Source organism: Gymnoscopelus braueri (genome assembly GCF_963280865.1).
Source record: "Gymnoscopelus braueri genome assembly, chromosome: 8".
Classification (NCBI taxonomy): domain Eukaryota; kingdom Metazoa; phylum Chordata; class Actinopteri; order Myctophiformes; family Myctophidae; genus Gymnoscopelus; species Gymnoscopelus braueri.
The window spans coordinates 3,403,112-3,417,022 of NC_137609.1; the positions used below are offsets into that span (position 1 = coordinate 3,403,112).

General features: G+C 41.2%; 1 protein-coding gene across 1 annotated transcript in view; it reads right to left on the reverse strand.

Moving 5' to 3' along the window:
* The window catches only part of LOC308090030 (activin receptor type-2B-like), a gene marked incomplete at both ends in the record, with an annotated part of 79,849 nt that extends 67,100 nt beyond the window's left edge, over positions 1-12,749 (reverse strand). The window contains 2 exons of the mRNA XM_080435056.1: positions 11,839-11,903; positions 12,709-12,749. Coding sequence (XP_080291182.1) covers positions 11,839-11,903; positions 12,709-12,749 — 106 coding nt within the window. The remainder of the gene's footprint in view (positions 1-11,838; positions 11,904-12,708) is intronic.
* Positions 12,750-13,911: the final 1,162 nt, after the last annotated feature.

Below are 13,911 nucleotides of genomic sequence, written 5' to 3' on the forward strand. Positions count from 1 at the left end.
ACAACCAACAAAATAAAAATACTATTTTGGTAAAAATCTGTGTAATGGTCAAATATTGTAGTATGTAAGGCTAAAGCTGACATTAATTCACACTATCGATTCTTAACATTAACAAATATACTTACTATTGTGTATCATTATAATAATTCGGATTAATAAAACGCACCAAAAAAATGCACCAGTGTGCAAGGACCTTAATCCTGTTTTCCTTATGAACTGCTCAGTAGATAGAAGGAATGTTTTTTGTTTTTAGTTTTTTTTTCAAAATGAGCTGTTTTTCAAAGATGCTGTCTTCTGAAGTAAAAACAATCAAGAACATATCCCTGGTGAACTATTACATCAGGGGTCTTCAACGTTTCCACTACACAGTACACACTGTTTAGAATTGTGTTGCACATTCAACTTTTCATAGATGTCATAGCTTCATAGTGACATGATGCTGAAATGATTCTGACCTATCAGCATTATCATTATGGTTGTGAAAATGCATGTTTTTAAACATGTCCACCGCTGACTTCTTGTCTTGTAAGGACTTTAAAAATGTGTGTAAACAGGGACACACGCAAGCACACAGTCAGACACAAAAACAAGCACTACCGAGCATCAGCACGGTATGATAGTATGGTCAAAATCGATACTGTAGGGTACTGTGTAGTAGTAACAGTATCTTATATATTATGGCAAGCATGCAGAACATCATTCATTTACAGAGCTTGTTTTAAACGTCAAACGATAATTAGAAATGAGACATTTACAAGAGGCAACTGGCTTGCATAGCTTACCACAGCCTAACAAACTGATATAAACGTAAACTATGTTAATTTTAGCAATTACATTACTCAAACTTAGTAAGAACACACAAAGCAATAGATACATTCATGCTCGGAAAATGATCAACTCTTGCTTGCTCCTTCGGTCGGTTCGACACAGACTCGCAGCTATCTCTCCAACACTGTGTTGATGTTTACAAGACAGTGTCGTTGACACGCAGTCTCGCGAGTCGCGATGACAGCCAATACAGCCGAGGCAGAAAGGCAGTCTGTGCTCTTTAGATACCTCAATAAAATTAAATAGTACACACAAAAAAAAAAGGCTCCCAAAACAACGTGTTAAATGTCTTCTTTGATATCCCTGAACCGATTGTCTGACAAAGGTCGCAATCATTCAAAAACAAATTGTGTTCACGTTCTTGTCCTGGCTCGTCTACCCAGCTCCCATAGACGGCAATGCATTTCATTGCACTTCCTGTTCCAGTTTTGGCTCCCATGAGCATCAATGGCGTCTGCCATGCAAGCAATGGCGTCGGCCTGCCCCCTAGGCTGTCCCTTCCTTCTTTTCTAATTTCCTTGGTTCAGCGCCAACGTCGGAGCCAATTGAGCAGGCGCACTAACATTTCAGACGGTAGAAGCATGCGCAGTAGCGTCCTACATGCGGAGGTCCTGAAATACCAGATTTGGCCACCAGGCTTAGGTGGCTTCAATAACCCTCCGTGGTGCTTCTGGGGGCTTGGCGGGCTATCTGACGTTAGGTTAGGTGACTGGCTGCCCGCCAATATGAAGGAGAAAGCCAGTGATTTCAGTAACAGTTAGCCTACAGTAGCACACGTTCAACAACGCAGAAGTCAACATCCACCTAGTAAGTTTGTAATTCATTTAGATTTGTTTGAAGATATTTTAGTATGGTGAGACTGCAGATTATGTGGTATAGCCTACAATAAGTGATGGTTATTTGTTTTAAGTATATAGCCTATTTAAACCATAACCATGCATTCTACAGTTCAAATTAGCTACATAAAACAGATCGTTTGGTTGCTTATTGATTCTGGTATAGGCTGATTCCAAAACACTGCTACAATAACACATTTTTAAATAACTATAAACAAAGCAGTTCGGCCATCCATGCATTTGTAACTTCCTTGTTTGTGCAGGCAAGGCAAGGTTCAAAGTAGTTGCGTTCGGAAATACTGAAACACCATTTCATCACTTTGGCAAACCTCCTCCATTCAAATCGGTACAGATAGGCTACCATTAGCATATACATTGTTACCTTAAGAAGCCCCCCCCCCCTTCGTACTTCTTACTGTACTTTTTTTTTCATTTCTTTTTTCATTTTAAACTGTTTATATGATGTTCTGCATAGTAGTGTACATCTGTCTGTCTTTTAATGTCACTATGAATTGAGTACAAAAGAACCCCAATTGAAACAAGCCAGTTAGTCCATTAGCCAGACAAGATGTCATTCTCAAATGAGTGGGCAAAACCATACCTATATTAAATTGTTTATAGGGTCAATATAAGTAAATACATATATGATAACTTTTCCACAGGAATAGCTTTTTCGTATTTATCACACATTTTGTTATTTTCACCATACAAACATGATAGGTGAATAGAATGAAAAAAAATTAAGAAATAGTTATCATAATGAAACTTCCCCAGTTGATTACTTATATGAAGACAATGATTTATCGTATAACAAGTTTTCTGAAATTGAATGTTTAAATATGCAAATGAGGCATTATATAGGAAAATATGCCCAAATGTGCATAACTTTCCAGGATCAACATTGGAACATTGGACAAAGCCAGTGTCTTATTTCATTTTGTTAAGATGTTAGAGTCATGAATGTTTTTTTAACGAGAGAATATTCAATGTATCACTCCATAAATAAGAAAATACTGTGAGCACTGAGCAGGCATAAAAAAAACACGTTTTGGTGCATGGCAAAATTTAGTTTTGTTTTTGTTTGTTATACCGTCTTATACACCAAGTCAAAATTAACGAATGAGTTTGTTTCATGTGACACAAAGACTTTGAAGGACCAAATGATCAGTTTATCAAGTAAGATGAGTTAGTTATGTGGAAATGTATACGGAAAGTGGGGACCCAGAAGGCAGACGGAGGCTGTTGTATTGGTAAACATTTCAGTTTTACTTTTCAAAACAATATAGAGACAGATACAAAGGAGGAGTGTATGACAAGGCCAAGGGAGGGATATGGCAGGGAGAAGGACAGAAGGTTCAGGGGTTCTGGGACACATCAGGGGCCAGGCACTGTCAGGTCCTCTTTTTTGTATAGACATTAGGAACATGTTGGTTCTCAGCATATACTTTCAAATTGGGGATATTTATAAGACTTATTTTCAAATTATTCAATTTGTGTGCAAAATCTTGCATTAAAAAGCCATTTTTAAAAGCATATATGGAAGTATTGAATAAGTAAAATAACCATTCCAATCAATTCCCCATACTTGAATTGTGCAGAAAAGTGTACTCATTGGTCCCTACACAATAATGGCTCAAAAGTTGATAATGTATTTGTTGTAACAATTTGCGTGTGATAATATAGGGGTCCACATATTCAATGCATGATAACTGCCACAAAGCTACTAGTCTGCAATGGTGTTGGTTCTCAGCACACACTTTAAAAATGTGGATATTTAGTAGCCTTATTTTAAACTTATTGTATGTGTGTGTGAAATCTTGCATTAAAAGGCTATTTAAGCATATATGGAAGTTTTGAAGTAGTAAAATAACCATTTCAATCAATTCCCCATACTTGAATTATGCAGGAAAGTGGGTTCATAGCTCTCTACACAAAATAAGGCTCAAAAGTTGTTCATACAATTTGCATGTGACAATATAGGGGTCCACATATTCAACGCATGATAACTACCACTAAGCTACTAGTCTGCAATGGTTATCATGCCAAACTGTAAACTAGAGATGTACAGCTAGTCAAAAAATCAAACCTGGATTTGCCCACCCATTTGATAATCATGGCTCAATTTTGGGGCTCTGGCTCATGGACTAAATGCCTAATTTGCATATTTAAATATACAATTTCAGAAACCTTGTAATACTTCATCATTGTCTTCATGTAAGTAATCAACTGGGGAAGTTTCATTATGATAACTATTTTTTAAATGTTGTCATTGTTTCACCTGTCATGTACTATGGTGAAAATAAATATAAAATAAATATGATAAATATGAAAAAGCTGCTCCTGTGGAAAGGTTATCATATATCTATTTACTTATATTGACCCTATAAACAATTTAATACAGGTACGGTTTTGGCCACTCATTTGATAATCAAATCTTGTCTGGCTCATGGACTATATGTCAGCTTGTGAACTTCTTGAATTGCGCATGGTACTTTATTTCCCTGTGTTTAACTTAAATAAAATTAAAACTAGAAAAAGTGCTCCTCGGAGCACAGGTCTCCGCCAGGTCAGGTAGGTTATTGTGGCCTACTGGTGGCGCTATAATAGGCCAATGTGAAAAGGGTGCCATTTCTTCTCAGGCCTTGCACGGCAATCGGACACTGCATTCATGATTTGAGGCATTTTGTTCAAAAAATGTGTTTTGCTAAATCAGACCTGCTGGTGGCGCTATAACAGGCCAATGTTAAAAGGGTGGCATTTGCTCCTCAACATAGTGTGAATGTGCGTGCAAAGTTTGACCACAATCGGATGCTGCATTCATGATTTGCGGCATTTTGTTCAAAACAAGCCACTACTGCAAACTTTAGATGTCAATCTTAGCCAATCAGGATGGAATGTGAAAAATCAAACACATCCGTCTTGATCACATGACTATAGAGATCATGTGTACCGATTTGCGTGAAATTTGGATCAAATCGGAAGGAGTAATATACAAAAATGTGTTTTACATAAGTCGGCCTCCTGGTGGCGCTCTAAAAAGGCAGATGTGAAAAATGCAGGGCAAGGGTTTTTCCTTGACCTCTAGGGAGTGCGCTTACAAAGTTTTACACAGATCGGTGCAGTTATAGGTAAAAACACGAATGGGCCTGTTATAGCGCCACCATGAGGCTGATTTGAACATTTTCAAGTGGCATTTCATCCTCGGCATAGTGGGAATATGCATGCAAAATGTCAAGGAAATTGCATGCTGTGTTCATGATTTGAGGCATTTTGTTCAAAACGGAGCACTCCTGCAAACTTTGGAAGCCATTTTTAGCCAATCAGGATGAAATATGAAAAATCTGAAAGACCCGTTTTGTTTAATGACTATAGAGATACTGTGTACCGATTTACGGGATTTTTGGACCAAATCTGTAGGAGTACTGTCAAAAAATATGTTTTGCACAAATCTGCCTCCTGGTGGCGCTATAAAAGGCCCATGTGAAAAATTTGGGGCAGAGGTTCTGCTGTGGCATCCAGGGAGTGTGTGTGCACAGTTTCACTGCGAGCAAGCCAACGGTGCCGGAGATTAGCTGTCCACAGACAGAATGACGGACACACACACGGACGGACGGACGGACGGACGGACAGGGGGCAAAACATACTCTCTCGCCATGCCTCTCGGCCTGGCGGAGACAATAAGACCAGGAGACCTGGTTCTGCCAGACCCCTAGTGGTTGAAATCTGAATGGCTCCTGTAGGAAAAGAGGGACAGACCGATCGACCAACCGACAGACCGACCGACACAGCCTCCTGTAGGCCGACCCCCTGGGTCTGGCAAAAATCAGGCAGAATTGCAGTCTAAAGGCCCGTTCAAAGTTCCTAGGTGGGTCTGAAACGTGCGTCAGGGGGTGAGGGATTCCGTCCGTTCTTTACGGACACATGCATGGTCGCTCACGTTATTTAGGGGTTATTTTATTTATTTTAAAGTGTACAGGCGTAATACACCTATACATCCACTAGATGGCAGTTGCGAGATTATGTACCGTACCCATAATGTTGCCATGTCTGCTTATTATAAGCGACTTTGGGCTTATTTTTCTGTAAAGTTGCTTGTAAACAAACAAGCAATTTTTAATTGGTGGTTGCGGTTTTATTTGGGCTTGTTTCTAAAGTGTAGTTGCTTATTTGGGCCAATTATTATTTAAACCAGTGATTCTCAAATATATATTGTAGATCTGCTATTTTCATGTGATGTGGCCCAGTCGATTCTTTTGGGCTTGTTTTCATAGACCAGGGGCCTGTTCCTCAAAAGGTGAATTAGAGCTAAAGCCTGGCTTTACCACCTATCCTGGCTTAATTTAGCCAGGATTAGAGCTGAGTCGGTTCCTCAAAAGGTGAATTATCTTGAAGATTAGTTTAGCCAGTTCACCCTGGCTAAGTTTAGCCTTATCCGATTCCTCAAAAGAGAATTGAAGCAAGCCTAGCTTAGTTACCATGGCAATTTAGCTGTGAAGTTAGCCTGGTCAGGAGCAGGCTAACAGCCAAGCTTTATTAATCCAGTGCCTTGTTCTTCAAGTTTTGTGAAATAGCTGTTAGTCCAATGACTCCAATCATAAACCAATGAGTTTTTCTACACTTATTCAATTCTTATGCGAAAATCAAAGATCTACAAGCCCGAAATGTTTTTGTCTTATGGCGGCCGGGGGTCCCCGGCCCCCCATGGACCCCCGCCCCCGTGGACCCCCGGACCCCCGTGTACCCCCGGCCCCCTGTGTACCTCCGGACCCCCGTGGACCCCCGGACCCCCATGGACCTCCGGACCCCCGTGGACCCCCGGACCCCCATGGACCCCCGGACCCCCATGGACCTCCGGACCCCCGTGGACCCCCGGACCCCCATGGACCTCCGGACCCCCATGGACCCCCGCCCCCGTGGACCCCCGTATACCCCAGACCTCTGTTGGGGGTCAACGGGGGTCCGGGAGTACACGGGGGGCCGGGCCCCCCGTGTACTCCCGGACCCCCATTGACCCCCGTGGACCGTGGACCCCCGGCCGCCAAAAGGCAAGCTTTTCCCTTGTAGATCTTCGATTTTAGAAATTTGAAATTAGAAAATTATTCTAAGTGTTTATAATTATAATTCCAACATTCACTTAAACTCCTTATGTTTAAACCTAACTGAATTATATATTTATGGATTTGTATATAAATTAATTGCATATTTTTGGACAACTTGTGCATTTAATTTGTCGGCAATACTTTGCCACGCTTTCTCCCTGGATCTATATTTATTGCGGCCGCGTTTCCTTTCTTGCTTATTATAAATTTTACTTCCTTGTAAGATTCCATGAGCTGCTGCAGTGCTGCTGTTCAGCCACAGAGAAGAACGCCGCTCTGGTTTTGGGCTCCATGATTGGTCAAGTTCAAGGATTCTGCTATCGACTTTCATGGTCTTTTATAGAAATAAGTGAAGCCTGGCTTCATTATCCTGGCTCGACACAGCCTGGCTTGACAAGGCCTAGCTCGACAAAGTCGCTCCTTTTCAGCCTGGCTTGGCGTTCCAGGAACCGAATAAACCAGGCTATACGGACCCGACTTTGTCAAGCCTGGATTTGACTTAAATCCAGGCTTATTTAATTCACCTTTCGAGGAACAGGCCCCGGGTTGCTTATTTCTCTCACAAAACCTGGCAACAGCGCTAACATTGAGCTAGTATTGTAGCATCTAGCCAAAACAACGCAATAAAAGACACAAACTAGTCCACAAACTAGACAAAAACAATGGTTGTCTACAAAACGTGAGTTTCGACCCCTACTGCACTGTGCTATATTATTTGTTGTGTGTGTGTGTTTAGGGAATGGCTGGGTTCATTTTGTCACAGACCGTGGGTCGGCTATTGGTCTAAGTAATTAAGTACATTTACTCAAGTACTTCCACCAACGTGGGTCTTTTTTTGGAGAAAGAGGGCCCAAGGAAAACATTTTTTTCCTTATAGGCCTACTGCCAACGGGCGCCAATGGTACTACCACCAACGTGCACGTCGGCCTGACGGTGAATGTCGACTGCATGGAAGGAAAAACTGGAGCCGCAGGTGACGGGGGGGAGACAAAAACGACAACGTAAGGAGCGCCGGCGCTCGTTACGTATCCTTAAGTCCGACTATAAATGATACTTTACGTGGTGGCTGTGCGTCTGCCTCCAGGCACCACTTTGGGTTGGGGGTAAAAGTGCATTTTCACTAACAATTAAAAGAAAATTTGATATTAACCGTTGGTGTTAACTGGTTACAAATTTCCTTGGCACCCGACCTCAATTCATTCAACAATTTTGCCCCCCTGTCTAATCTAGTTGAATAGCCCTGTTAGGCCTGTGACAAAGCCAGTGCTTTCAGCCTTTTATTGCTACACAATAAATAGTAAAAAGAAATTCTACATTCATAAATAATACAAAATAAAATAATAATAATGATTAAAAGGTTCTATGATTAAATGTATTCTATTGGTCAAAGCTATGTTAAATCCACCTTTGCCCACTATTAGTACCATCGTTCTTACCATAAGGTGTGCTAATACTACAGATTCATACTATACATTTGAAAAAATATATTTCTGATTTTTGGGCGGTGTAGCCGCCCCTATAAGTGGGGTTGGGACACCTCATTAGCTGTACTGTGATTGGCTCATTAGTACACCCCTAGCTGTACTGTGATTGGCTGACTCTGTTGGCTGACTCTATTCAGCACTGTGATTGGCTAGAGAGACACATGATGACATTAATAACCTATAAAAAGGATTATGCACTTTTTTTTTAAGTAAGCTTCCATCACTATGATGACCACTGTGATGACCACACCGCCCACTTCACACGTGATTTTTTGGGCGGTGAAACCGCCCCTATATGTGAGGTTTCATATTTGCACCCCCCCAACCCTGCGCTGTGATTGGCCACCAGTGTACCCCCCTAACCCTGCACCGTGATTGGCCAATCACAGTCTATTCAGGACTGTGATTGGCTAGTGAAACATGACACATGTGCATAGCCCTATAAATAGGACTATGCACTTAAAAAAAACACATTTATGGGTTTTTTTTTAAGTTAGGGGTGTACAATGGTTGGTCCTGTGGTAAATTGATACACATTTATGGACTTATAGAGCCCAATTTGAACACACACACACAGAGACATAGGCTGATACTGAGTGGTCTACAGTGCACATTCCAGAATGGTTGCTCTAATACTAGATGTCCAGTTCAAAGGATGCTTCCCAGAGGGCATCTGACCTTAGCTGACCTCTAGGATCTTGGGGTGTTCTTCTGCACAATGGACACACACACACACACACACACACACACACACACACACACACACACACACACACACACACACACACACACACACACACACACTTAGGCATCTGGATCAGAACACATACACCTCGTGCACATGCCTATAGAAAATAGCATGCATGTGCATACACACTGGGTATAAATATCTATTTCTGAGTCGAACTCTTTCTCTTGTCCTGACGAAAGCTGTAACCATGTAAGTAATTATCTTCTCTCCTTAATAAAATCAACTGAGGAGAAGGAATGCCTGGACTCTTTAATTCTCCTTAAACAGGGGCAAATAGTCCCACAGATTAATGCATTTTACCACAAATGGCGAACCAGCTTTTGACTTTCTGAATTCATTTGAGGGACAATCTTCAATAGAGGTGAGTTGTTTTTTGACTCAGTAGTTTGTCCCTCAGGATGTTTTCGATGAAAATAACCTATTTTTTTACTTTTTTAAGTGCTGTCTGTGGGGCATTATTTTTGCCTTTGTTGAGGGAGGGTTTTGAATTCATGTTGAATTTATTTTTATTGAAATTTTGGTCAAAAGTATCTGGCTTGCATTTCAGTGATGCCTCTGTGTCAGGCGATTACGCATCAGATTAAGACGTCACGCTCTGTCTCCTAATAATTTTGCCTGACTGATCATGAAGCTAAAAAAAAATATATATATATATATATATAAAAAAAAGAAACAGTAAACTTTACTTGGTCACTCTGGTGATAGGTTATTTTCGTTACTTAGTTACTAATGTAATGAGTGGATGGACTGTACTTATCACTTGTGTGCTCAGTTGTTTTGGGGAACTTTCCTTGGTCACTCTGGTGATGGGTTATTTTCGTTGCTTAGTTGCTTTTGTAATAAGTTGATCGAATGTACTTTGTCACATGGGTATTGAGTAGTTCTTGGGATTGGGAGTTTTGATTAGGTTGACTGTCTAGTGTAAAGGCGGGCTACTTAGTTACTGAAAACTGAGGTTTTCCGTGTACTGGAAACTGTTGAGTTGCGGCCAGGGGCTGCTACTTATTCACTGAAAACTGAGGTTTTCCGTGTACTGAACTGTTGAGTTGCGGCCGTGAGCTGCTACTGTGGTTTTCCGTGTTACTGCGATGTTAACGATGTTAATGTCTTTTTTTTATGTTGTGTGTAGGTTCGTATTCTTGTTTTTGTTTCATACATTTTGCATACATGTAAAAGCTATACATGTGTACAGGTGATGAGGTGAAAATGTTTTGTTTGTTTGTCTGTCAATGTGTCTGCCTGTCAGCTGCAGGATGTGTCTATGTGTCTGTCTTTGCCGTTTTTTGTTTGTGTCTGTGAGTGGCTAATATCCACACTGCGTGTGGAGAAGTCTGTGTGTTTATGTCTGAAGAATATGATGGTGTTTTGATTAGGTTGACCGTCTAGCGTAAAGGCGGGAAGAGGTATAAGCAGTTATAATGATAATAATAATAATGATAATATTGATGATGATAATGTTAATATGTTTTGCTAAGTAGTGTATTCCATAGATAGACGGTGAGAGTTGTCCTACTCTCACTCGTCTGCTGCTCTCCTATTTCTCCTCTGTAGGGGGGAGAAAGGGGGGTCCACACACACACACACAGGCTGTTATTTTTGCCTGGGGAGTATTTCTACTCAAGTAGTGGCTAATATGGTACTTGAGTACTTTCTCTTTCCTGCATGCTTTCCTCTGTGTTTCTGAAACCTGATTCTCATGTTTCAAGGGGGGAGGTGAAGCAGGAGAGATGCGTGATGAGTATATTTACTTGAGTAAACTCAGAAGGGTATACTTTGATGTAACCAATCACAGTGTCCCATTCCTCTGAGCAGTGGGAGCATAAGGCCCTGATTAGAGCCCATAGCTGAGAGTGAGAGAGAGAAAAATTATGTGACAGCACATTTTCACCTCAGATGTTCTCAGATACGTATTTTAGTGTACTGTTTGAGTTTTAAAATAAGTAATGCAGCGTTTGGCATATAATGATAGATATGTTCTCATAACTGTGAGTATGTTATAAAAGTGTGCAAACACATATTTTCCATTTCACCACGTTAATAACAATAGGGGAAAATCATAATGAAACATGTAGTAATTGTGAATCTCCTTTACATTCTTCAAAAAAAAGTATAGTCTGTTTGAGACATTTAATTCTGGAACCAAACAAACAATCACTGTTGGTTGTCTCTTACCCTTTTGTGTGTGAGTGAGTGCGTGAGTGAGTGCATGTGAGCCTAGGCTCCCTGTCTCTATCCCCCTCAAGCCCCCACCTCTCAGTGGGCTCCCACAGTCCCTCGGCCCCCACCAACTTTTACCTATTTCATAGGATGTGCCGATCTCTCTCTCTTCTGTGTGATTGGCCCTTGTGTCTTTTCTCTTCTTTGTTTGAGTGAATGAGTGAGAGTTAAGAGTTATTCTGCATTTAATGTAATGTAGAGATTGTGGTTTGAAGTATTGAAGAATGAATGCTAATTAAATTGTTTATTTTCTTTTGTGTTGAGCGTACATGTACCATGGGGAGTTTCCAGTGAGGATGACCTCCCTGGAGACCAAGCCAAACCCCCTTCTGAGGCCATCCCCCTGAGTGGTCAGATCCAGAAGGCAAAACAGACCACACAGAGGCTTTTCATCTGGATGGACACAAGCAGACCCATTCCATGACCTGAGGGATGCCGGTCCATTGTATCACACAAGATCAGTTTGTCCCTAAAACCATTTGAAAGCTTAATAGCCTAACAGCAGTATAGTTTGAAATGTATTATTTGAGTGTGTTTGTGTAGGCATGGAATCGACTCATTGAAATAGGTAAAGTGATCTCTTTTTTTTGTTTTAGTGGTGAACATGGCTAGGTGCACTCTACCTGGAATCAGAATCATTTTGGAGTTGTGAGTGCTTAGAAGAACTATGTTCGCCTGGCCGTCGAAACTTGAAGACATAGGGAGGAGTTAGTGACAGTATAAGATTTGGGGTAGGCAGAAAGCCATGGGGTTCAATGAAGAGGTTACATGCCTGTGTGTATGAAGTTATGTTTGACAGTGTATGATTACATCATGTATGAGTGAGAGAGAAGATTGAATGGGTATGCCTGGTGAGTGAATGTATAATAGAGCTACTGATACAAACCAACGTTTGAAGATTCACTGTAGTACTGAACGAAAACTATTTTTGGGAGAGATGCTTGTAAAAGTTACAAGGGGGGACAAAAATCAAGAGAAGATGAGTGACAGGTCTAATAAAATAGTGTATTATTATTGTGAGTGACTAATAAAAAAATGTAGAGCCACATATGAGCAACGCTTGATCTTCATAAGAAGACAATAATGCATATTATTGTTTGTGAGGGGTTTGCCCATCACCTGCAATAATCTGCATCCACAAATGTGGTGTATTTTGCACAAGCGTGAAATAAGAAGTTGGAAGCAAGAAGTTGAGGGGTCCATAATTATGTTAGGAGAGCGCATGCTATAGGAGGACAGTTATCAAATACACAGAGATAAGTGCAGTTGAGTAAGAGGGAAACACTTATAGGTTCTCATCTGAAGTAATAAAAAATAGTGAGTTGAACATAGTAATTGTATTCTGAGTCTGATGTCGTGAGTGATCACAAGGAGTAGCTTGTTGGACAGAGGGTATTTGGTGTGGACTGAAACAATCACCGGTATTTAAGTGCGACTGTGAGTTTAGGTGAGGACGTGGAGGCGACGGCTGACACGCCCTCCCTGGGACTCACAGCGGATCGTGGGGCAGGAGAGGACGCTCTCGTGCCCACATGGTCTGAGCACAGATCTGCTGGTAGCTAACTAATGCTGTGGGGGACTAGTCCAGTCTTAAGTTGGCCCCCACCTCCAAGGGGTGGTGCTTCAGCCAAGGAATCATGAACCAAGGTTGAGCATTAGGGTTAAAGCTGACAGAACAATTCTGCCCCACAGCCTAAAATCACACGTCCTACCCTGATTCTAAATGAGCTTGTTGTTTGACATCAGTGAGTTTGTAGTTTCAGTGCCGAATTTTAGAGTAACGTATGGTAATTTGTATTGGAGTAACTCATTACCCCCTATGTTCACGCTCTCAACATAACTATGCAGTCTACATAGACTGAACACTGTTGCCAGATAAGATGCGTTGTGGACTGACAATTGTTCGTGGTCTGTGTATGAACCTTTAATAGTGACAATATAGTTTATTAATGCTTTTCAACATTGATTCAAAACTATATGAACAAATAACACTATTATTATTGGGTTTCTGGCCATGCACAGTGCACCTACAAGGGTCTACTACAACTATCAAATATATTATTCAATATTATTTGCATACTTGATCGATATTAGTGATGGGAGCCAAGCCAACGAGAGCTCCTTCCCCCACAACGACACCTGTGTTGATTGTACAACAGAATAACCCCCTATTCAAAGGGATTTCCAAAATTTCCAAAAGGTGGAATAAGCGCTGGCCTGGATTAGACAAGCCATGGCCGCAATATGGCACTTTTGATCCAGACGTTATTAAAACGATGCAAGTTCTTGTCGACACGTACAAAGCAGGACAGGAAACGGGCAAGAAAGGTGATGCTAGGAAAGAAAAGCGAGAAGTAGAAGTAGCAGTCTTAGACTTGTTTTTCAAGGAAGGTCAGAAGTTGACTAGGTTACTCAAAGAACGTCAGGATAAAATTATAGCTGCAATGTTGTCCACAGCTAAGCTTAAGGAACCAGACTGCAGGAGTGAGACTGAGCAGCGGGAGGGGCTGGAACGACAGCCTGATAAGAGCCCGGATGCAAACTCTACTAAGCAAATGCCAGTGATCATTAGGGGTCAGCAACTTGATTATGAGCCGTTGTCGCATACAGACATGTCAGATATTGTGGCCAAGCTTCCACCACTCCAGGAGGGTGCTTATCTGTGGATCTCTAAATTTGATGAAATTTCAGTGAGC